Raw genomic sequence first — 23,367 nt, 5'->3', positions numbered from 1 at the left:
GTCAACGGGGTACATATAATGCACATGCATGCATTTCTCTAGACTTTATAGGAAGATAATAGAAAGATAAATTAGAAGTCATGGTACATTTTCTTTAGCTTAAAATCAGTTATGTTACCTTCATTTCATAAGTTATATATAACTATATTCGCATACATCTTATCCATGTTAATATGCATTAGATTAATATTACAGTTATTTCCCTGTTTAGCATTTCCCAAACTAGGTGTCAAGAACAATTCTGAAAGGAAAGCGCAAAATAATCACTCTCATTGATGAACAAACATAGAGAAAGTATAAGTGTCGCCTCTATGCAATTAGAATCCATTGATTATAGGTATTTAATATGCTTCTTTTTTTTTTTGTTTGCTTGATCACTATAGCCAAATATGATTTCATTTTTGACGATGCCGTTTATTTGTTTATAGTGTTTCTTCAATAATTTTTGTGAATTTTGCGGTTTTCAAACTCAGAGTCATAACTTCAAGCCTGATAAAAAAATTATAGAGAAACTCAATGAAATCCAATATTTTTTTTTGGTCTAAATTGTAACAAAAATAAGTTTAAACAAATTGTTAATTCTTTAATAAATTTATTTCTATACCCTTTACTCTTTTTAATTCTTTTATCAATCATCACAAATATTAATGTGTATTAAAGACTTGATAAAGTTTTCATAAATATTTTGATAAAGATTTATAATGTTTGTGCAATATTCATTAATTTGCTCATTTTTCTTTTAAAATATTTTTTTTTATAAAATACGTTATTAAACCCGTGCAACGCACGGGTTTGTAACTAGTTTTGTTAAAAAAGAATAACACCACTCTCATATTATATGTAAGAATTCTAATTATAGAGAGACATATTCAGAGATTTAATGCTTAATGTGCGGTAATAGTGTTTTCTATGTCACAAAGCAAACGTGAATAAAATACTTCCAAGATTTTAGTGATGGATTGATCCTTTCCTACCATTCTACAAGCACGTTTTTTTGCTCTTTATAATGTCACAAAGAAGAAACAATAGAGGCCTAGAACATATAATATAACTATAAAAATGTTGGAATCATTAGTATTATTATTAATTTATCATTGTGGAATTTGATCTGTAAAATTAAGGAAGATGATCTGGCAGTTAGATAGCAGGAAAAGTGGAATATGCTGCTTCAAGATATCTTCCTCCCTGCTTCTGAGAAATAGTATACATCTTCTGTTGCACTGTCGAATATGAACACAATAATATATCTTTTTGTTGATGTAGATATTTTTTGGTACGTTAGGTAGGGGTCGAACCATGCCACATTCGAGGATCGATAGACCCTTTAACCCTTGGCTACTATTTCGGTACAAGTCTCTTAGAAATGGTGGTTGGGCCTAACACAACCCCACAAAACCGACTTGTAAGGTGATGATTGCCCCCACTTATAAACACATTGTCAGGCCATGTCCTGTCCGATGTGGGACTCTTAACACACCCCCTCACGACCAGCACTATTGGGCTTGGTTCGTGGACATAAATGGTGGGTGGCCCGATAGCGGAAACCTGATAACAGGTGGCCCAATGGATCTTGGAGAGGCTCTGATACCATCTTAGAAATGGTGGTTGGGCCTAACACAACCCCACAAAACCGGCTTGTAAGGTGAGGATTGCCCCCACTTATAAACACATTGTCAGGCCATGTCCTGTCCGATGTGGGACTCTTAACAAAGTCCTATATTCTTTGGAAATCGAGGTTAATAATAGCTTATAAACATAGAAGATTATGAGAGTCATTGAACATATTTAAGAATCAAGATCATTTAATCTAAATGTTATTTTCAATAAGTAATCCCTTTTAAACCCACTCTTTTTGAGAGTAAACTTGCATTTTTCAAAAATATTGTATAAAAATTGTAATCGGCCCAACAATGACATAAATCCTCAAAAGGCTTGACCGTACTAAGTCAAGAGTTTTGAGAAGAATAAAGTAAATTAGGTTGACATGAGGATATTATAGGGATTTTGGTCCGTGAGATTGTTTATCAAAAAATCATATAATTTGAAAGGATCAGATTTTAGATATCAGATTCACAATGAATCAATATAAATCTGATCTTTCCTTTCACTAGGCTCTTTTATTTTGATTTACTGAATTCAAGGAAACACTTTTAAAGAAAATATTTTAAAAGCCCAATTCACCCCTTCCTTTTTTCTTGTGTTTTTTTTAACTATTTGGTTTCGATAACTAATTTATTTACTCAACACTATAACCAAGTCAATGAAGGGCCAATATCTGAGAAATTGACTAAAACTCCCTTTCCCCCCGTAAAGATCACCATATTAGGTCATTTAATTTGCCATAAGCTAAGAAGAATAGTAAAAAGTACAATTTTGAGATTTTTTAATGTATTTTCAAATAGATCAATATTATGAATTAGAGGGAATACATCATTTTGTCCTCGAGTTGTTTAATCAATAGTATGAATTAGGACTTCAACATGGTCTATATATATTAGAGATACCCTAGCTAGCTAGACTTTGTATATTTTGATAAAGTAAATAATGAATCTACAAAAAAATGACCCACAATTCGATCCCCACATGCCCTATAGTGTATATTAAATATTAAGTCCCTTCACGGGCAGGGACAAATATTTATATAGAAAAGGGTGTAAACATAACCCGACAATGGCCAACAAAGTGACATCAAATTATAGTATTAATTAATTAAATAAAATGCAATTAAACTAATAAAAAGAAATAAAGGGGAACGAGTATTATCATGGCAAATTGGACCTCTCCATCACAATCTTCTCCAAAATTGGAAAAGAAAAAAAAAACAAACAAATGAAAGCCAATCACAAAAACATCTTTAACAACCCCATGATATCACATAAAGCCTATGATTATGATTCATTGTGTGTTTCACATGGAATATACCACACTTTTTGAGTCTTAACAATACATATATAGTGTTCACACACTTTACACTTATATATAAGTAGTGTGTAACAACTAATATGTATTATAAACCTATCCCTCTCTTCTTTGCAATAAATAATCTTATAATAAGAAGTTAGCTCTCACACATAGAGTGAAGCTATGGGTTCTAAGAAAGAGGGTGAGGTGATGAAAGTAAAAGAGGGAGGTTCAATAGGCATAATTTTGAGATATGGTGATTGGATTGATGTAGTTCTAATGTTGATTGGTGCTTTGGGAGCAATAGGAGATGGAATGTCAACAAATGTTTTGCTTCTCTTTGCTAGCCGTATCATGAACAGCTTAGGTGGTAGTAATGATGATAATAGTGAGACTTCCATGTCTGAGGTTGAAAAGGTAAGGTTGCTATATACTTGAATGATCGTTGTCTACACTTCAAACAATGCTAAGAAACACCAATAAATAACAATTTTAACCCCGAATTTCATCAGCAGTTAACTGCCACCGATTAAAAATCATCGACAGTTAACTGATGATGAGGTTATATTAATATTTTCCTGATGTTTCCTAGCATCCTTTGATGTGGGAACAACAATCTTCATATACTTGACCACTTTTTTTTCCACTTCTTCAAAAGAAGAAAAAAACCTGGTTCACTTTCTAGTTATTCCTCTAATGAGACGCTTTGATAATTTTCCATTTTTTTTAATGTTTTTGGTTTATTATTTACAGTGCAGCTTATATTTTGTGTACTTGGGATTGGTGGCTTTGCTGGTGGCTTTCATGGGTAATCTAAATTCAAAGTTTTATTTTTTGCTTTATCTTTTTCAGGTCAAAGATGTGAAATTTTAACAAGTATATTTGTAATCTTTTTAATTCCAATTTTCTTATCATAAGAGTGGAAGGCATTACCAATTGTAGTATAGTGTGTGTACCTAGCTAGGAGACATGTACTGTTTATCTTAACAGTTTTTACATGTTTGCTTGACATGTTAGGTTATTTGAAGAATGAAACCCTAAAAGGGTTTTTTTTTTTTTCCTTCTCATAAAAAACATAATTACTAATGAATAAACCTACAAAATTAGACTTCTATATTATTATTTTATATATAGGAGTATAAAGGGTACTTTAAACCCATAAAATTTAAAAAGAAAAAAGTTAGTTTACAATATAATAGCCAAGATGGCAAGACTAGCTCAAGAATCATATCATAGACTATATTTATTTCTCAAATTTCTAGGTCTTGATAAATAAAATAAAAATTTCACCATATTTAGATGAACCTAGAAACAATATAGTTAGATCTAGAGACTGATCAATTTCAATAAATTTATTGAATTTATTTTTGCAGAAGGATATTGTTGGAGCAAAACAAGTGAGAGGCAGGTGTTGAGAATTCGTTACAATTATATGGAAGCTGTACTTAGACAAGAAGTTGGGTTTTTTGATTCAGAAGAAACAAATACTTCTGAAATCATTGATAGCATATCAAAAGATACTTCTCTTATACAAGAAGTTTTAAGTGAAAAGGTCTACTTTATTTTCTTTCATCTTTCTTCACTTAAGGTTAAAAGATTCTAAGTCATAGTTTGTTGTTTTTTATGATCTTTGATATTGACTCTTTTTGGTAAAAATCATAATGGATAATACACAAGTTAGATAAGAGTTGATGAATTTATATATATCGGATAACATAACTAATTGAATTTGAAGTGTTTGATGAATATACAATGATATAATAATATTTTAAATTAATATTTAAATTTTTCAATTAAGATAATGAAAGAAAAAATTATATACTATAAACTCAAACAGTTGTAGTAATTTTTTTTTTTTTTTTAAAAAAAAAGGTTGAAACTTGTGAAAAAGCACTATAAGAAAATAACTTACCCGAACTTATATAAACTCATACGTCATAAGCTAGTGGTTTGACCATGTCAAGCTGAGCCTCTATAAAAAAAATCGGATTAACAATATTGAAAATATTTTTGTGTGTAAATCGAGTATCTCTGCACGCGCAAACTTTCTCTTAGAGTTTTAACGTTGTTGCATGCGCAAGGCTGAATTTGAACTCAGGATCTTGATTAAGCTAAAAGAGACTTTTGTCATCTCATTTAAGCGCTCTTAGATATATTGAAAATATTTTGAAATAACATTGAAAGTTAGAGAAAAAATATTTAATAAACTCGGCGTTTTTAATTGAAACTATATTCAACATTTTCTATGTACATATACATATACATATACATATATATATACATATATATATATATATATATATATATATATATATATATATATATATATATATATATATATATATAGTATCATCTATTCTTTAATTAATTTAACCTTTCAATTTTGATTTCACACAGGTGCCTTTATTTTTGATGCAATCATCGTCATTCATATCAGGGATAGCCTTTGCAACATACTTCTCATGGAGATTAGCATTAGTAGCATTTCCAACTCTTCTTCTACTAATAATCCCTGGCATGATATATGGAAAATACCTAATCTATTTATCAAAATCATCAATGAAAGAATATGGCAAAGCAAATGCAATTGTACAACAAGCCCTAAGTTCAATAAAAACTGTGTATTCATTCACTGCTGAAAAGAGAATAATGGAGAGATATTCAGATATATTAGATAGAACTTCAAAGCTTGGAATCAAACAAGGTATAGCTAAAGGTCTTGCTGTTGGAAGCACAGGTTTATCTTTTGCAATTTGGGCTTTTCTTGCTTGGTATGGAAGTCATTTGGTTATGTATAAAGGTGAAAGTGGTGGAAGAATCTATGCTGCTGGAATTTCCTTCATAATGAGTGGATTGTAAGTATATATGTTTTCTTCTATCTCTATCTCTTTTCATTTTGTTATTTTAATTTGATTTCAAAATACTTGTTTTTTTACCGAAGCAAACTTTACTGATATTATTAATTAAAATAGCATCAATACAAGGACGACACATCTAAAAAACATGATGATTAGGTCAAGAACATACCGCCCTAACAATCGTATGAACAACCATGTTTGTTTGACGCTTAATAAACTGCACCTCAAAGTTGGAAAATAAAGTTAACATAGACTTAATGGTAGATTGATTTCTAAATACTTATTTAATTTCAATTTGCTAATAATAGGCATAATTTTAGCTGTATAATTTGACTTTTCTAGAGGAATAGATTCATATTAAAAAAATAAAGTGTAGAATCAAAGTTATTGATTAAAAAATAAATCATTGAAATTGCGACAAAGTAGATACCACACATCATTGAAATTTGATGTATTTGAGGCCTACATCAAATTTTATAAATATGACATTGACAAAAAAATTAGATGTCGTTTTTAATGCTAGCTAATAATACTATTTTTCTTTATTCATAAAAAATATTTTGTAATAATTATTGTTATATTTTAGTTTGTCAAAAAAATTATAGTTATATTTTATCTTTTTTTTAGTCTTGGATCGGCCTTGGATCGGCCTTGCTCAAGATAGGGTGAAGTTTAAGGCAAAGTGAAATCTAAGATATGAATAATACTATAAGAGTGTTTGTCTCAGTAAACCCGAGAATATAATTCTCATCCTTACTTATTTTCAGGATTATATTTTGTAAATTTGAAACAAACATTCTCTTTATGAAAATAATTTTTGGTTTTACTTTATTAATTAAAGTACGTTTGATTACTTTAACGTAGTTAAATCCTTTTTAGTACATTTTAGTGACCCGTGCAATTTAGTAGCAAAGTGTTGAATCATGATTATAATCCATTAAACTAAAATAAGGACACAAAAGTTCATGATAATGATGTAATTGAGTCAAAATTACAGGTTATATTCAACATAAAGCAGCCAACTTTACCTGGCTTTATTTCATTCCTTTATAGTTACCCATTGGCATTATTTTCTTTAGGGAAAAGGGTATTGGAAAATAATTAGTTAAGAATTAATGGAATCAAATCATTTCAAAAAAGTTTTGATCTTTTTCTTTTTCATTATGGTGGCATATATTTTACTAACTCAAAAATCAAAATGATCAATTTGAGGATATACTGTTGGCATGCCTTTTGCCAAAAAGACCTTCCAAAGAAGTCGAGTTGACATATCAATGGGCATTATTATATGTTAGAAATTTAAAGAAATTATGCTTTAAAAACAGTAAATAAAGAATATGGAAAACCTTGTGCTCATTGAAATTATTAGCAAAAAAGAGAGAGAGAAAGACAGAATATTCTTCAAAATAATAGAGAAAGAAGAGAGTAAAAAATATATTAAGCAGAAAAATATATGTCCCTCCCCCCCTCTCTCTATGATAATGCATGTATTAAGGAGGAAACCATGTATTATGTATATGACTTGGAGATAATTTCATCAATAGTACTCCTTTCGATCTTAAATATAAGCGATGAAAAAATAAACGAAAGTGATAGATATAAGCAAAAGTGAACTTCAATTGTTATATTTAATATTATTATTGTAAAATAAAATATTTAATATTATTATTTAAATTTTAACCTTAAATTAAATATTGATTCATTTTCTAAATTCTTTGATAAATATAGTATTCTATACTTCTCAAGAAAGATATAATTGAAAATTGTGTTTTTTTCATCAATTAATGTCATTAACCCACTTTTAAATTAAAAGAAAAAATCAATTACAAACAAGACTATGGGAAATATATAATTTTTTTTAAAGGTAATAATTTTGAACTTTTCAAATTATTATTTTATCCATTATAAAAATACGAAGATGCCATAGTTTTTACACATTATAGAGTTCATTTAAGTAAAATCTTATCGATATAAATAAGAAAATATCAATAACATCACTATTAAATCCTCTTCATACCGATTGAGTCGTATCACCTGGTTAGGGAGCTTGTTTTGTGTCTTAGCTAGTGTTAAGTTGTTTTGTTGCTTTCTATTGTTGTGTTTTTAACTATGTTTGTCGTTACCCGAGGTCTATCTTTACACTCCTTGTGCAGGTTAAGCGCTACTTTTACTTTAATATATTTCACTTAGCCTTCTTTTAAAAAATATATATAAATATTAAATCAATATTTAATTGATATATGTAAAGTTGATATATTACCTTCTTTTTTTCACATATATTACTTTTTAATCAAGAGAAGTTATGCAACACCAATAAATCTTCCACATTTCCTTCATATATACATTTTTTTCCCTTTTTTTGGGTACAATATACTCTCTTTTTTTTCTAGTGCTTTGTTATGTTTTTCCATTCTAATAATTGAATGATGCTAAATTATTTAGATCCTTGGGAGTGGTACTTCCAGATTTAAAGTACTTCACAGAAGTATCAGTAGCTGCATCAAGAATATTTGCTATGATTGATAGAACACCAGAAATTGATAGTGAAGATACAACAAAAGGAATTATATTAGAAACCATAAGTGGCAAATTAGATTTTGAACATGTGAAATTCACATACCCTTCACGTCAAGAAAGTGTTGTACTAAGTGATTTTAATCTCAAAATTGAAGCTGGAAAAACTGTTGCACTAGTTGGTGCAAGTGGAAGTGGAAAATCAACAGCAATAGCATTAGTACAAAGATTTTATGATGCAAATGAAGGTGTTGTTAAGGTTGATGGTTTTGATATAAAGAGTTTACAATTGAAATGGATTAGAGGGAAAATGGGACTTGTGAGTCAAGAACATGCTATGTTTGGAACATCTATTAAGGAAAATATTATGTTTGGGAAAAATGATGCTACTATGGATGAAATTGTTGCTGCTTCTTCTGCTGCCAATGCTCATAATTTCATTAGGCAACTTCCTGAAGGTTATGAAACTAAGGTAAGTTATTTAATTAGTCTCAACTCTGATGTTTATTTTTTTAAAAGACAAAGTTTATTAAAAACCTAGTCTTTGTATAAGACAAATAGAGACCGATATTACAGAAACAACATAGTAAATGGCGTCGTATATAGGCCGAATATCCAAAAGAAAACATATATGCCTCTTACATCAAAAAAACCTATAAAGACATCACTCAACCTAGGGGTACCATCAAAACAAAACAAATAACCATCAAAATCAGAGTCAAACCCTCACACAAAAGCGGAAACCAAACTTGATATGTAGCATTTTCAACTCTTATTGTGTATGATTGGATTGATGGTGAGTTTGACTGAATCAAATGTGTCGCTATGATTTTGATAAAAAGTATATTTTGAAGCTTCAACAAAGTTACGATAATAATGTGATTTCATTTAACTCGCGATCAATATAAACATGCATGTAGTGTATGTTGGATTATATGGTGACAAAATTGATTTTGAATAAATTGATTTTGGATATAGGTTAATTCAATAAAATATGATTATGTTAAAGTCAAATTTAAAGAAAAACCCACTAAATCTCAACTTGAAATTCTACTATAAATATTGGAATATGTAAAAATCACTTTTTATGTATTTTTGGTCACAGAAACTGTATTATATTTTTATTTATTACTTTTAATAATAATAATACTATTTAAATTAGAATTTTATTTAGTCATGTAGTGAAGGTCTCAGAAAAGTTGATTCAGATTTTAAATCTATCATTCATAGCATATGAATCTAATGATTTAATTGATTGTATACTAGATTGGAGAAAGAGGTGCACTTCTTTCAGGAGGACAAAAGCAAAGAATAGCCATTGCAAGAGCTATCATAAAAAATCCAGTAATTCTTCTGCTTGATGAAGCAACTAGTGCACTTGACTCTGAATCTGAATTATTGGTCCAAAATGCCCTTGATCAAGCCTCAATGGGGAGGACTACTTTGGTATGTTTAATCATCCATTTAATCCACATTGAAAAAAATACTAATAAATTACCAATAGTATATATAAGCAAATCTATACAATACATTAAGAGGTATATTATACATGCTTTCAATTATTGATTACTTAGGTCATAGTTGGATAAATAGTTTAATTAAGCGCTTATCATATAAGTGTTTATGAACATGTTTGGATTGACTTATTTAAACTTACCTACTGACAAAAGTATTTGTTAGACTATTTGTGAAAGCTTATGGAAACTGCGTAAGACAAGTCCATAAGTTTTTTCAGCTTATTTCCATAAGATCTCCATAAAATAATTGACTTTATTTTATCTTCATTTTTTGTTGTTTTCACATAGGTTTCATTCACCAGATGTAATTCTATTCGAGACACTTATATGTAAGAATTTATATGATAGGCTTTTATGTATAAACTATTTCTATAACAAAATATAAAACAAAGTCAAATTGATTTCATATAAGTTATAAGCTGTTTTCATAAGTTATCTTGGAGAGCTTATGGAAATAGGCTGAAAACACGGACATATATTATTAGCTGTTTTTCCGATAAGCTCTATCAAACAGTCTCACAAATGCTTCTAAAAGTAGATAAACTCAAACAAGTCAAAACCGGCCTTCAATATCATAATGAATGAACATAATTCACTTACAACTCATAATTGATTCCTAACAAGGCACTATTGTCCTTGAACAGGTTGTTGCTCACAAGCTATCAACAATTAGAAATGCAGACCTAATAGCAGTTGTGAGCAATGGTTGCATCATAGAAAGTGGCACACACAATGAACTCATCAACACACCAAATGGACACTATGCAAAATTAGCAAAATTACAAACACAATTAAGCATTAATGATGATCAAGATCAAAATCAAAATCAAGAACAAAGCATTCTTCTTTCTGCAGCAAGAAGTAGTGCAGGTAGAACAAGCACTGCAAGATCAAGCCCTTTAATCTTACCAAAATCACCATTACCTAATGATATAATCATATCTCAAGTATCTCATTCCCATTCTCATCCATCACCTTCATTTTCAAGGCTTCTTTTCTTGAATTCTCCCGAATGGAAACAAGGGCTAATTGGAACACTCTCAGCTATAGCAAATGGTTCGATTCAACCTTTATATGCGTTAACAATCGGTGGCATGATTTCGGCTTTTTTCGCTAAAAGTCATCAAGAAATGAAACACAGAATCATGAACTATTCATTGATTTTCACTGCTTTGTCGGTTGCTTCTATTACTCTCAATCTCTTTCAACACTACAATTTTGCTTATATGGGAGCAAAGTTAACGAAAAGGATAAGGCTGTGTATGTTGGAAAAGATATTAACCTTTGAAACTGCTTGGTTTGATGAGGAAAAAAACTCTAGTGGAGCATTATGTTCAAGGTTGAGTAACGAAGCTTCGATGGTGAAATCGCTCGTTGCTGATAGAGTTTGTTTACTTGTTCAAACAGCTTCAGCCGTCACAATCGCGATGATCATAGGTCTTGTTGTAGCTTGGAAGCTAGCACTTGTTATGATAGCAGTTCAACCGCTTACAATACTTTGTTTCTATACGCGAAAAGTTTTGCTTTCTACACTTTCAACTAAATTCGTTAAGGCGCAGAATCAAAGCACACAGATTGCTGTCGAGGCGGTTTATAATCACAGAATTGTAACTTCTTTTGGAAGCATCACAAAAGTTTTGAGACTGTTCGACGAGGCGCAAGAGGCGCCGAGGATGGAAGCTAGGAAGAAAGCTTGGCTAGCTGGCATTGGTATGGGATCTGCTCAGTGTTTAACTTTTATGTGTTGGGCTTTGGATTTTTGGTATGGAGGTAAATTGGTCGAAAAGAGAGAAATTTCTTCAGGTGATGTGTTCAAAACTTTTTTTGTTTTGGTGAGTACCGGAAAAGTTATAGCTGAAGCTGGTAGCATGACTTCTGATCTTGCTAAAAGCTCAACAGCAGTTGCATCAGTTTTTGAAATTCTTGATAGACAATCTCTTATTCCTAAGGTATGTATCTAGTTCGTTTAATTTTGATAAACCGTCGGTATAAAAAGTTTTATACTATCAACAAATCACAATCAATTATATGTGACTTTGTTGATAGTATAAAACTTATCAACCATTACTATAGTTTTTGTGTATCAGAGCCGAAAAATGACAAATGTTAAACATTATCGACCATAGTTTTATCCATTTTTTGCAAATCAGTCTTTAAATCGGACAAAAAATCATTTAAATCACGATACCGATTTAGAAAATCAATCACCAAATCACGTTTTTTTTATCAACTAATAGCTTGTTAATGCCTTGATGTTGAAGTAACCAATTAATAAATTTGTTGTTTGTTTGATTAGGCTGGAGAAGAAACTAATGGAATCAAGTTGGAAAAGCTAAGTGGAAAAATAGAGTTAAAGAATGTTGATTTTTCATATCCAAGCAGAGCAAAAACACCGATTTTGCGCAAATTTTGCTTAGAGGTAAGACCTGGAAAAAGTGTTGGACTAGTTGGAAAAAGTGGATGTGGAAAATCAACTGTTATTGCATTAATACAAAGATTCTATGATGTTGAAAGAGGATCAGTGAAAGTTGATAATGTGGATTTAAGAGAATTAGATATTCATTGGTATAGACAACATACTGCATTAGTAAGTCAAGAACCTGTGATATATTCTGGTAGCATACGTGACAATATTTTGTTTGGAAAACAAGATGCAAGTGAAAATGAAGTTGTTGAGGCTGCTAGGTCTGCAAATGCTCATGACTTCATATCGTAAGTTTCCTCTTTATGCATTTTTTTTTTATTATCAAGAATCGAACTCGGTATCCTAGAGTTTACAACACTCACACACTGCGTACGATCACTTGCGTTTGAACCTGATAGTTTCTCTCTACTTATATTGTATTGTTGTATATGACTTTTGCTTGTGAAAAGCGGACATATATTGAAACGGGGTTTTAGTGGTGAATTGTTTTACTACTGAAAAAAGAAAACCTAGCCGCTTTGTTGTTGAGGGCGCCGGCACATTGTCACACCCTGTTGTATTTGGGGTGTTCTCTCTCTCTCTCTCTCTCTCTCTCTCTCTCTCTCTCTCTCTCTCTCTCTCTCTCTCTCTCTCTCTCTCTCTCTCTCACAAACACATTGTCATACCTAGTTCGTTGGTTGGTTTGATCGCGATTTAACCAATTGAACCATGACCTGAAAGTCTCGCTGATTTGATTTTCGATCCGATTTTTAAAACATTGATATGAACCAACTCAAAGTAACTAGACATGTAGGCATTGTTTCCATGCATCACATTACATTTGACCTATAATAAGAAACTTTAAGTAATACTAGTAATTACTGAATTTTAAAATCAATAGTTAATCTATTCATGACTTCATGCTATAATTTATTGAATAAGATTGTATTATCAAGAAGATAAATTAGTAACTAGAATGATGCTAACAAACATTATTATGATTAATGCTGAATTAAAAATGTGCACATTTTCAATTTTGGTGATGCAGATCATTGAAAGATGGATATGAAACTGAATGTGGAGAAAGGGGGGTTCAATTATCAGGAGGACAAAAGCAAAGAATAGCAATTGCAAGGGCTATACTTAGAAATCCAATCATACTTCTACTAGATGAAGCAACAAGTGCTTTGGATGTGCAATCAGAACAAGTTGTGCAAGAAGCACTTGATAGGATTATGGTAGGAAGAACTACCATTGTTGTGGCACATAGACTTAACACAATCAAAGAACTTGACTCAATTGCTTATGTGTTAGAAGGGAAGATTGTGGAACAAGGAAGCTATTCTCAGCTTAAGCACAAGAGAGGTGCTTTTTTCAACCTTGCCAATCATCAAATTCAAACTTAGTTAATGTACATTAACTATGTGCGAACATTGAGAAACATAATAATGTTAATATCCTAAGTGTTTATTATAATGTTGTCTTGTCTCCCAAGTACATCTAAGATGAATTTGATTTGAGGCTGTCTATTCGAATCTGGAATCACACAGTTGTTTGTGGTAGATGATCTTGACCGTTCAATTAAAATTAGGTCTACGTTTGAATCGGCTTAAACTAAAGTGCGAAAAGTAAACTAAATTGAACGGCTAAAAACTGTTATGCATGCAGCAACAATGGAGAATCCATATTTGATAATTCACTAGAAACTCGTAAGTGTTATATTTTCTTACATTGATAATTCATTATTGTGAACACTCATAAAAAAAATTAAAACACATTGATAATTCACTATATTTTCTTACATTGATAATTAAGTGAAGTTGTTAGAAATCACATTTATCCTAAATGGTATATATTTTTTTTTGGTTAGTTGGGGTTTGAATCCCAGACCTAAATATATAAAATCTAAACAAAGAGGATATAATAAGAATAAGTAAATTAGAGTGCTTGATTTTGAACGATACTTAATAAAAAGATATAAATCTCGATCAAAAGAGGATATAAATCTCAATCAAAAGAAAGGTAGAGTGTAAAAAAAAAAAGTAGGTTTAAATATGGAAATGATCCCTGCAAATATCTGGCGTTTCGGTTTTAGTCCCCCTAAAAATATTTTTTTTGGTTTTAGTCCCTGCAAATATAGAATATTTGGTTTTGGTCCTTGGTATTTTGTTTTAATCCTTGTAAAATCATTTCATATTGAAATTGGTCCCTATAATATTCTTTTTAGTCCTCATTTTGAGGGACTAAAATCAAATATTCTACATACTACAAGGACCAAATTCAATATGAATCAATTTTACAAGGACAAAAACAAAATATCAAGAACCAAAACCAAATTTTTTATATTTGCAAGGACTAAAACTAAAAAAAATATTTTTACAGGAATTGAAACCAAAATATCAGATATTTGCAGGGACTATCTTCATATTTAAGCCAAAAAAATATAAATCTTAAAAAAAGTCGAGAATAAACAAGTTCCCAATTTTTTTACAGTGAAATCATTTACCATTATTTAAACAAATTGTGGATAAGTATCATTTACCATTATAGTTTTGTTTTTTATTTTCTTCTCAAATTGCACTATTGATTTTTTAAAAAAATTAATAAAAATTAATAGTGCAATTTAAGAAGAAAATAAAAAATAAAATCATAATAAATTGTATCCAAATTGGTATGACCCAATTAGTAAGTCGTTTAATTTCAATAAATATATGGTCAATGGTTTGGTATCACATTATGTATATCACGATGTATGTTTGTATCAAAAAGATTATGTACTTATCTTACTATGATGTGTATCAAAATAACATTACCATGTTTATTATCATATGTGCATCAAACATATATTATGATAATTGATTATATGCACACATCACTTTTTTTTTTTTGGTACAAGCACACATCACATTTTATCTTATCCAATCTTATACCATATTCTCTATGTATCTTATTTTTATCATCAAACGAGTTTTTGGATCAAAATGCGGTTCACCCTTAAAAATAAAGAACCTTATTCCAACCTAAAAGAAAAAGAACCATATTTCCAAGAAACCCTTAAGTACTTGACTCATTGACTCAAAAAAATAATCTTAAATACTTGACTAAGAACCTTGAATATACTCTAAATTCTCCATAAATTTCTGAGCATTTGCCACGAAGATGACACTAAAAAATACGTAACCAAGGGACGCCGCCTAATCTAACAACTAAAGATTAATTAAAAAACAAAATCTCATATTGCGGTCCAAATTAGTCCCTAACATTTATACACTAAATAAATAATTAATTTAAAAAACTATTAAATTAGTCTATGTCTTTATCAAAAGTTTTTTAATTAGATTCATCGTCATGTGACACAAAATTAAAGACATGAATCTAATTAAAAAACTTTTGACAGAGACAATGGTTAGTTTAAAATATTAATAGAATAATGAACTAACTTGAGAATGATTTAAAAAGAGAGACTAGAAAAGTGGTTCTTGTCTACCTAAATTGGTCCAAAAAAATCGAAAGATTAACACCAAAAAACAAGAGAGAATTATCCAAAAAATTATCAAAAAGTGGTTGTTGTCTACCTAAATTTGTCCAAAGACCAAATTGAGTTTTTATTCAAGAAACTATATGTTAAAAAAATAAATGCAATTATGAATGGTGGCAAATGGTGTGGGGTGTTTGTGCAAATGGTGCACACACACACATATATATATATAAGCAAAGAAACACAACACAACGCCATTCACTAGTTTGTGTTTGTAATTCAAAGTGGTTTTTAAGGTCCTCTTTTTTCTTCATTCTTCTTCAATTTCCAAAACATGGGAAAACAGAGCAAAGAAACAGAATCCCCTGTTTCTGACCCAACAAAATTCTCTATCCTCAATCTTATCGACCTTTCAAATTCAAACATAAACCAATCCGTTAATTTACTCAAACAGGTTTGTTTCAATCACCCTTTTCAATATTTCATTCTCAAAAAACAACATGGGTCAATTTACTCTGTTTTTTTTTTTTTTTTTTTTTATATAATTAACCTTAATTTTTTTGTTTTTTAAGGCGTGTTTGGATTCTGGTTTTTTCTATGTTGTAAACCATGGAATTAGTGAGGAATTCATGGATGAGGTTTTTGAACAAAGTAAGCGATTTTTCACCCTTCCTTTGAAGGAAAAGATGAAGATTTTGAGGAATGAAAAACATAGAGGATATACCCCTGTTCTTGATGAGTTACTTGATCCTGAAAATCAACTTCATGGTAACACTCTTTTGATTTTATTGCATGTGTTTATAGAGATAGATTCAATTTAAAATTGTTATTTTCATTCATTGATGCGGCAACACGTCATTGTACTAATGTGTAAATTAAATTTACACTGTCAGTGTATAGAAATTAAACTTTTACCGATTAAGATTTCACTGTTTTTTTTTGGAAAAACAATCTCAAATTTTTTGTTATTTTGACTGGTTTTTCAAGTAGGGGATTACAAAGAAGGGTATTATATTGGAGTTGAAGTAGATGAAGATGACCCAGAATCAAATAAACCCTTTTATGGGCCTAATAAATGGCCTGCACCAGGTAAAGAGTTAAAAAACTTACCTTTAGAGGAAAAATATGATTTTTATGAGATTAGTATTTTATTTGGTTTTATTATTTTATTAATTTTTTCTGTACTTTGTTGGTGTGTAGATATTCTTCCAGGATGGAGGGAGACAATGGAAAAGTTTCACAGAGAAGCATTGTAAGTACAAGTGATGATATGTTTCTGTAATAAGATTATAAGATGCAGTATGTAGCACAGCACTTTAAATTAAAGGCGTCTCTGGTATCCACATGTGTTGGTGTCAGACACGACAATGACACGTGTGATGATATATTATTATTCCATTTTTGCAAATTATTGGGGCTGTCTACGTGTCAATGTTGTGACCTACGTCTTGTGTCGGTGCTTCATAGGATGGAACATGCAACTTTGTTACTGTTTCAATCATTTGTGTTTCAAATTGGAAGTGTGTTACCAACTTATTGATCTTTATAGGAAAACCTGATTGTCTTACATAAACCATGTGCTTGGTTTCAACATAGAATGATTTCATTTGAGTCCTTGTCATGTGACCATTGTGCTTCATATTACTATTAGGGTTTGAAAACGGTCGACGACCACACTTGTCAATATAATTGTTAGGGTTTTTAAAACGGTTGAAGACCAAACTTGTGGCCGTGACGTCGATGGTTTGTATGTTTCTGCAACTGCATTGGAATCACAATAGCAGCCACATCAACCTGATTTGATCCCAATTTTTCTTATACCAATCAAGCATAGTGACGTGGCTGCAACAACGATTTAAACCTTGGATATTGCTTCCTAGTCCCTTTTAGGTTGAAAACGGCATATTGTATTTATTTTAACCACCTTGATTGTTCATTTGAAATCAACTTGTGCAGAGTGTATTATGATTAATATTTCAGTCTAAAGGAAAAGAACTTCACATAATTGTCATGTTCTCTAATTTTTATTTTCGCCATTTGTTTTATTTGCGGAATCCAGAGAAGTGGGGAAAGCAGTTGGAAAGATAATAGCCCTTGCGCTTGATTTAGATGCTGATTTTTTCGATAAGCCGGAAATGCTGGGAGAGTCAATTGCGACTCTACGTTTGCTGCACTATGGAGGTATTGGATCAGTGATCTTGGTGTTTTGTTGTACTTTGTACAGTTATAAAGGAAGATAAGTTATATAGCCGTGTTCATCTTTTTGTTTGAAGGTCAAGTATCGGATCCCTTGAAAGGATTATTTGGAGCTGGAGCTCATACCGACTATGGTTTAATTACGCTGTTAGCAACCGATCATGTCTCTGGTCTTCAGGTAAGGATCTGTATGATATTTCATTCAATATTATAAATATCTGCTGTAATTCATTAGGAATCTCTCAAGCACCGACACTGACATAGACACTGAACACGTCATTGACACTAACACGTCAGCACCAATAATAATTTGAGAGAATGGAAGTCATTGGATGTAACTACATACGTCGGTAGTGTTGTGTCAGTATCAAATACTGACACGTGTCGAACACTGGTCACGTCTTCAATCTGAAATGTCCGTGCTAGTTAGTTGAGCATATTAATGTCTTTTATTGCAGATATGCAAGGATAGGGATGCTAAACCTCAGAAATGGGAGGATGTGGCACCATTGAAAGGGTTAGTCCTTCTGTATTTGTAGCTTTTGTAGGTTACAAAAAAGTGTTGCAGTATTGCATGCTAGAAGTAATGAAAATTCTTCATTCATATTCATCCGAACCTTTTGACTTGTGCGCTCATTTCTTTTAAAAATTCAAGATACGGCATTGTTCCTTCAAGAACATTTTTTTCTCGATTTGTTTATGTTATTGTCATAGCTTGGCTTTTCAGTTTTCAATTGTCATTCACAAAATTCTATATATTACGGGACCATATGACAAGTCATACCTTCGGTTCAACAGCATCAAAGTACACCATAGGACCAAACAATTCATCAAAATTACAATTATCTACATAAGCTAGTATATTTCAAAAAACTTAATTTTCTGTATCAAGTATGCTGCTGCATAAGCTATAATTATCTGCATAAGCTGCATTGTATCAAGTATGCTGCTACAAATTAAGTTTTTTAGTTTTTTCACCTTGTTCTCCCAAGCTACTTACATTATTTAACTGGTTGCTTTTATTGCAGGGCATTCGTAGTGAATCTTGGTGACATGCTTGAGCGTTGGAGCAACGGTGTTTTCAAGTAAGAAACCTGTCTCACCTTTTGGTTTTCTGTGCTTGATTGAGGCAGGCATATTCATTTCCTTCGAGGAATTTATAAGACAAATCAATAACTTCAAAAAAAATGTTTGTGCGATGCTTAGACACCAGTCGGTGGTATCGCCGCATTTTCGTTATAAAGCACTAAAACAACCAGACCATCGCTTAAATGTACACCTAATAATGATAATGATATTTGTTCTTGTTTGTCATTAAGGAAACATTGAAATTATTGAAGTAGTTATACCATCAGTTATGTTATAGAATTTAGTTTACTTAAATTGTTTTAAGTGTTTTCTACTATACTAATTGTTGTGAGAGATTCCTTGATGATAGACTTGGCTCTTAATGATTTAATGGAAATTTACATGCATCTGGTTGATCGAATTTGAATATTTGCTAGAATTAAAATTGTAAGCTACAATTGAAGTAGAGAGTGTACTTATCATATTAGTATTTTCATGTGCTATTATGAGACTTTAGTTTCTCTGTGGTATTCTTCTATCATTGACATTCCAGAAACAAATCACAAGACTTAAATATGATAGATAAATACAAAGCTAAATACAACATGTGTATCTTTTTCCATTTAAATTTTATATTTTGTGTACTTAACAATTTGATTTGCATTTATTTTTAGGTCCACACTGCACCGAGTTCTAGGAAATGGTCAAGAGAGATATTCGGTGAGCCTCAGATCTTTTTTCTGGTTCAACATTTTCCTCTTTCGATTTTGATTCTTAATTTTTGTTTCCCATTAATTGTCGTTTTAAGTTTCTCCACACAGATTAAGAAAAACAATAAATAGCTTTATAATTTAGTAAATTATCCCTATTAATCGTTGGCGTATCTCAATGTTGGTTCCTTTTACAGATTGCATACTTTTTGGAGCCTAGCCATGATTGTCTTGTGGAGTGCCTACCAACCTGCAAATCAGACACTAACCCTCCCAAGTGAGTTAATAATGACATCTAAAATTTAACACCCTATTATATGCCATGAAGTTAATACCTTAGTCAGATTTCATTCATTGCTATCAAAACATTGTTTTTTCGGTTAAGACGGTATATTTTAAATTTGTGATTGCGGTCATATCATGGTTGCAATTACATAGTGATTTCTGAAATTGCTATAAATGTGATCAACGTGAATGTAGTCTTAACCGCATTGTGATTTGGAAAAATCTTTGTAACCTTAACGTTGCAGCCGCAATTGTGGTTTTGTATATCATATACATAAAATGCGTGAAGTTACATTACTAAGACGAGTTTATCTTTATGTTGTTGCAGATATCCTCCTATCTTATGCCGCGACTACCTCAGCCAGCGCTACAATGATACTCATGCTGATTTGAAAATTTACAAGAAACAACAATCATAAGTAGAACTAGTCAGTGTTTGGAGTTGAGGAGCCTAGAGAATTTTGTTTCTTAGTTTTGTTAATTTCTTTAAGCCTTTTTAATTGCATAATGTTTTAGGAATAACAGCACCATGTGTTTGTTGTATTATATAGCTTTTGTTTAAATAGCAAAATAATTTTTTAGGGGGGAGAGAGGGTTAGATATTCAGTTTAGTACTTGTTGATTCTAAAAGAAAACCATATATGAAAATCCATGTTTTCACTCAATAATACTCTTACATTGTGTGGTGCACAATATATATTGACTTAACATGTGGTCTCATACAAAATAAATGGAATATAGAAGTTTGGTTAGGAGAGGTGTCCATATTTAGTGTTAATCATGACTCGAACAAGAGGATAACGGTGGAAAACGGAAGTTTCCCAATATTTATATCTCGTGTGGTTGAAAACTATATTTGAAAAAAAAAAAACATATTTCAACAATTGATATTCAAAAGTGAACGTGAATTTCTATTCATAAGACTATTCGATAAAAACAATTGATATTAAAAAGTATTTACATAAATAAAAAAAAATTAATTTCCATTGAAGTTACGGTGAGCATTACATTATTAAAATTTTATGAATATTTATAAATTTTAGTTGAATAAATTTTATTTTAAAGAATAGGTTTAAATAAGATTATAATCTCTATAAATATATCAAATTTTGCTTTTTATTCTAAATCCATATTTTCATTACTTTTATTATGAACTTTTAAAAGTTTTAAAATTCATTTTTCGATAAAGAAATTTAGTTTTTATTTTGTGAAAGAACTTTGAACAAGGTTTTAAACAAGCTTGAAAAAAAGTCATCCAAAAATATAAAATTTTAAAAATAATTAAACAAATTTAAATTTAACAAAAATTAAAACTTAATGTATTTATAGATATAACCAAAGAGTACTTCTTCTTGGAACTAGAAAACATAAAATATGATTAGCAAGTTGCAGGCATGCATGATCTCATGTGACTCTGAGCATCCATTCCATTATGGCTGGCTAGCAAATTGACTTTACTTTCGATAACTTAGAGACTTTGACCACAAAGGTTAAAGACATGCTCAACTTGTACTTGAGATGCACTGTTCTTGGTCAATACTACCCACTTCAACAAATTCGACTTAACTTCCTAAACGATTGTGTTAACTGTTAAGCTAAAGTGAATTTCTTTTTCTTTTCTTTTTGCAATGTCAATTTATATCTGTAAATGGATATCTATCATATAGAGATGTCAAAATGGCTTATTTGATCCGTTTAGGACCGGTTTTAACGGACTTCGGGCTATATCAGGTCAGGCCCAAAAACCCGGTTGAAAAAATAGACTTAAAATATACGAATATTGCTTTTTAGGCCCCCCCAATATCTCTTTAGGCCCCCTAAAAATACAAAAATAACCTTTATAATACATCCGGTAGTTACATACCGGTAGTGCATTTTAAATTTTCACATTTTACACCTTCGGTATGTACATACCAGAGGCACATTTACAAATTTTCGCGTTTATCGCATTATGTTATTTAAATGTACATGTTCTGCTATGTTGGAAAATTCACAAACTTTTGGTAGGGTGCATAAAATTTACAGAAATAAAAGGATCAAACTTTTCATTGAATATGACAGAACTCTAAAAAAATTATGCAGAAACAATACGAGAGAGGAAGAAGCAAGGTTTACCTTCTAAATGATTGCAATTGAGTAAAGATTGACGTCATTTGTTCTATTAATTGTGATGAAAACACAACAAAAATTGGCCAAAAAACGCAAGGTATGGAACAATATTGAAGCTTAGAAAATAACTCTTAAAAAACGCAAGGTATGGAACAACGTGGGTGGAGTACGGTATATATATACCGGAGGTGTAATTGAGAAATCGCAAAATGAATGTTCCACCAGAACATAACTACCGAATGCGATAAACGTGAAAATTTGTAAATGTGCCTCCGGTATGTACATACCGAAGGTGTAAAATGTGAAAATTTAAAATGCACTACCGGTATGTAACTACCGGATGTATTATAAAGGTTATTTTTGTATTTTTAGGGGGCCTAAAGAGATATTGGGGGGGCCTAAAAAGCAATCTTCAAAATATACTACTCGAGTCCAATCTTAGATGGACCGTGAACTAAACGGGTCGGCCCTATTAAAAATTACATTTTTTTTAAATATAATTCCAAGTATGTATTTGTTACATTTAAAGCGGAAAACTCATAGCAATTTTGTATCTATCTCTCATATATGTTGTTTTCGCTCTCTCTTGTTTTATGTATAATTTCTCTTTCACCCTTCTCCTTCATTAAATACACAAAAATGAATTAAAATTATTTTTTTTCCCACCAAAATCTCTGAATCATATAATCCATACAAAAGAATGCATTAGATATGCAATGGTGTAAACTATATACTGACATTGTAACACCCAAGGTTGATGAGGACAGGTAGTGGTCGTCGGTGCACAAGGCACGATAATGAGCAGCTCCCAACAGTTTCTACACAAAACGAATCACACTGGAATGAGAGTGATCGCGAGGCCGTGCAAGTATGTGACCGCATGGTTGAAGGAAGGATTATAAGAATTGTCTGGTGCTACCTATATCAACAAGAGATGCATCTTCTTTTTGATAGTCCATTCCATAAGAACTCCACAGTTAAGTGTGTTTGACTTGCAGTAGTCTTTGGATGGGTGACCTACTGAGAAGTTTTTCGGTAAGCGTGCGAGTGAGGAAAAAACACGTTGGTTTGTAGGGTCAGTCGGCAATGTTTAAAGTCGTCTGGGATGTTACAGACATCAACTGAAATAATAAGTTGTAGATGGTGTATCTTAATAGCATGTAGATTATATATATAAAAAAATAAAAAAAAACTTGTGTTGGTTTGTAGGATCAGTTAGTAATGTTTAAAGTCGTTTTGGATATTTCAGATATCAGATGAATTAACAAGATGGAGATAGTGTATCTTAATTGCATGTAGATTAGATCAATCTAGGGGTGAAAATTCT

The 23,367-nt window shown here is 31.0% G+C and overlaps 2 protein-coding genes across 3 annotated transcripts; both read left to right on the top strand.

Moving 5' to 3' along the window:
- The first annotated feature begins 2,942 nt into the window (after nt 1–2,942).
- Nucleotides 2,943–13,729, top strand: LOC25496962 (putative ABC transporter B family member 8). The gene is made up of 9 exons (XM_013597712.3): nt 2,943–3,318; nt 3,655–3,709; nt 4,275–4,453; nt 5,299–5,756; nt 8,202–8,745; nt 9,540–9,719; nt 10,435–11,739; nt 12,087–12,502; nt 13,243–13,729. The coding sequence occupies exons 1-9, from the start codon at nt 3,085–3,087 to the stop codon at nt 13,598–13,600; spliced, it is 3,729 nt and encodes a 1,242-aa protein (XP_013453166.1). The 5' UTR covers nt 2,943–3,084; the 3' UTR covers nt 13,601–13,729.
- Nucleotides 13,730–15,869: 2,140 nt separating this feature from the next.
- On the top strand, nt 15,870–20,639 carry LOC25496961 (2-oxoglutarate-Fe(II) type oxidoreductase hxnY). 2 transcript variants are annotated; one of them, XM_013597711.3, is made up of 11 exons: nt 15,870–16,126; nt 16,245–16,440; nt 16,660–16,761; nt 16,873–16,924; nt 17,732–17,853; nt 17,946–18,046; nt 18,327–18,385; nt 18,897–18,953; nt 19,611–19,656; nt 19,844–19,923; nt 20,260–20,639. In XM_013597711.3, exons 1-11 carry the CDS (start codon nt 16,007–16,009, stop codon nt 20,348–20,350), a joined length of 1,026 nt encoding a protein of 341 aa, XP_013453165.1. In that variant the 5' UTR covers nt 15,870–16,006; the 3' UTR covers nt 20,351–20,639. The 2 variants fall into 2 exon arrangements, with proteins under 2 accessions (XP_013453165.1, XP_013453164.1); XM_013597710.3 differs by having other exon boundaries at nt 15,871–16,126; nt 16,663–16,761.
- The last annotated feature ends 2,728 nt before the right edge of the window (nt 20,640–23,367 follow it).

This window comes from Medicago truncatula, chromosome 6 (assembly GCF_003473485.1).
Source record: "Medicago truncatula cultivar Jemalong A17 chromosome 6, MtrunA17r5.0-ANR, whole genome shotgun sequence".
In the NCBI taxonomy this organism is placed as follows: domain Eukaryota; kingdom Viridiplantae; phylum Streptophyta; class Magnoliopsida; order Fabales; family Fabaceae; genus Medicago; species Medicago truncatula.
Note: the sequence above shows the minus strand (reverse complement) of the source record. Positions and strands in the feature narration are given on the sequence as shown.

Excerpts from the sequence above, each read along its gene's own strand:
- LOC25496962 (XM_013597712.3), top strand. The coding sequence starts at position 3,085 with ATGGGTTCTAAGAAAGAGGGTGAGGTGATGAAAGTAAAAGAGGGAGGT. Across the intron at positions 9,720-10,434 it reads CAATGGGGAGGACTACTTTG|GTTGTTGCTCACAAGCTATC; the intron begins GTATGTTTAATC and ends GTCCTTGAACAG. Across the intron at positions 11,740-12,086 it reads GACAATCTCTTATTCCTAAG|GCTGGAGAAGAAACTAATGG; the intron begins GTATGTATCTAG and ends TTGTTTGATTAG.
- LOC25496961 (XM_013597711.3), top strand. The coding sequence starts at position 16,007 with ATGGGAAAACAGAGCAAAGAAACAGAATCCCCTGTTTCTGACCCAACA. Across the intron at positions 18,954-19,610 it reads TGGAGCAACGGTGTTTTCAA|GTCCACACTGCACCGAGTTC; the intron begins GTAAGAAACCTG and ends ATTTATTTTTAG. Across the intron at positions 19,657-19,843 it reads ATGGTCAAGAGAGATATTCG|ATTGCATACTTTTTGGAGCC; the intron begins GTGAGCCTCAGA and ends TTCCTTTTACAG.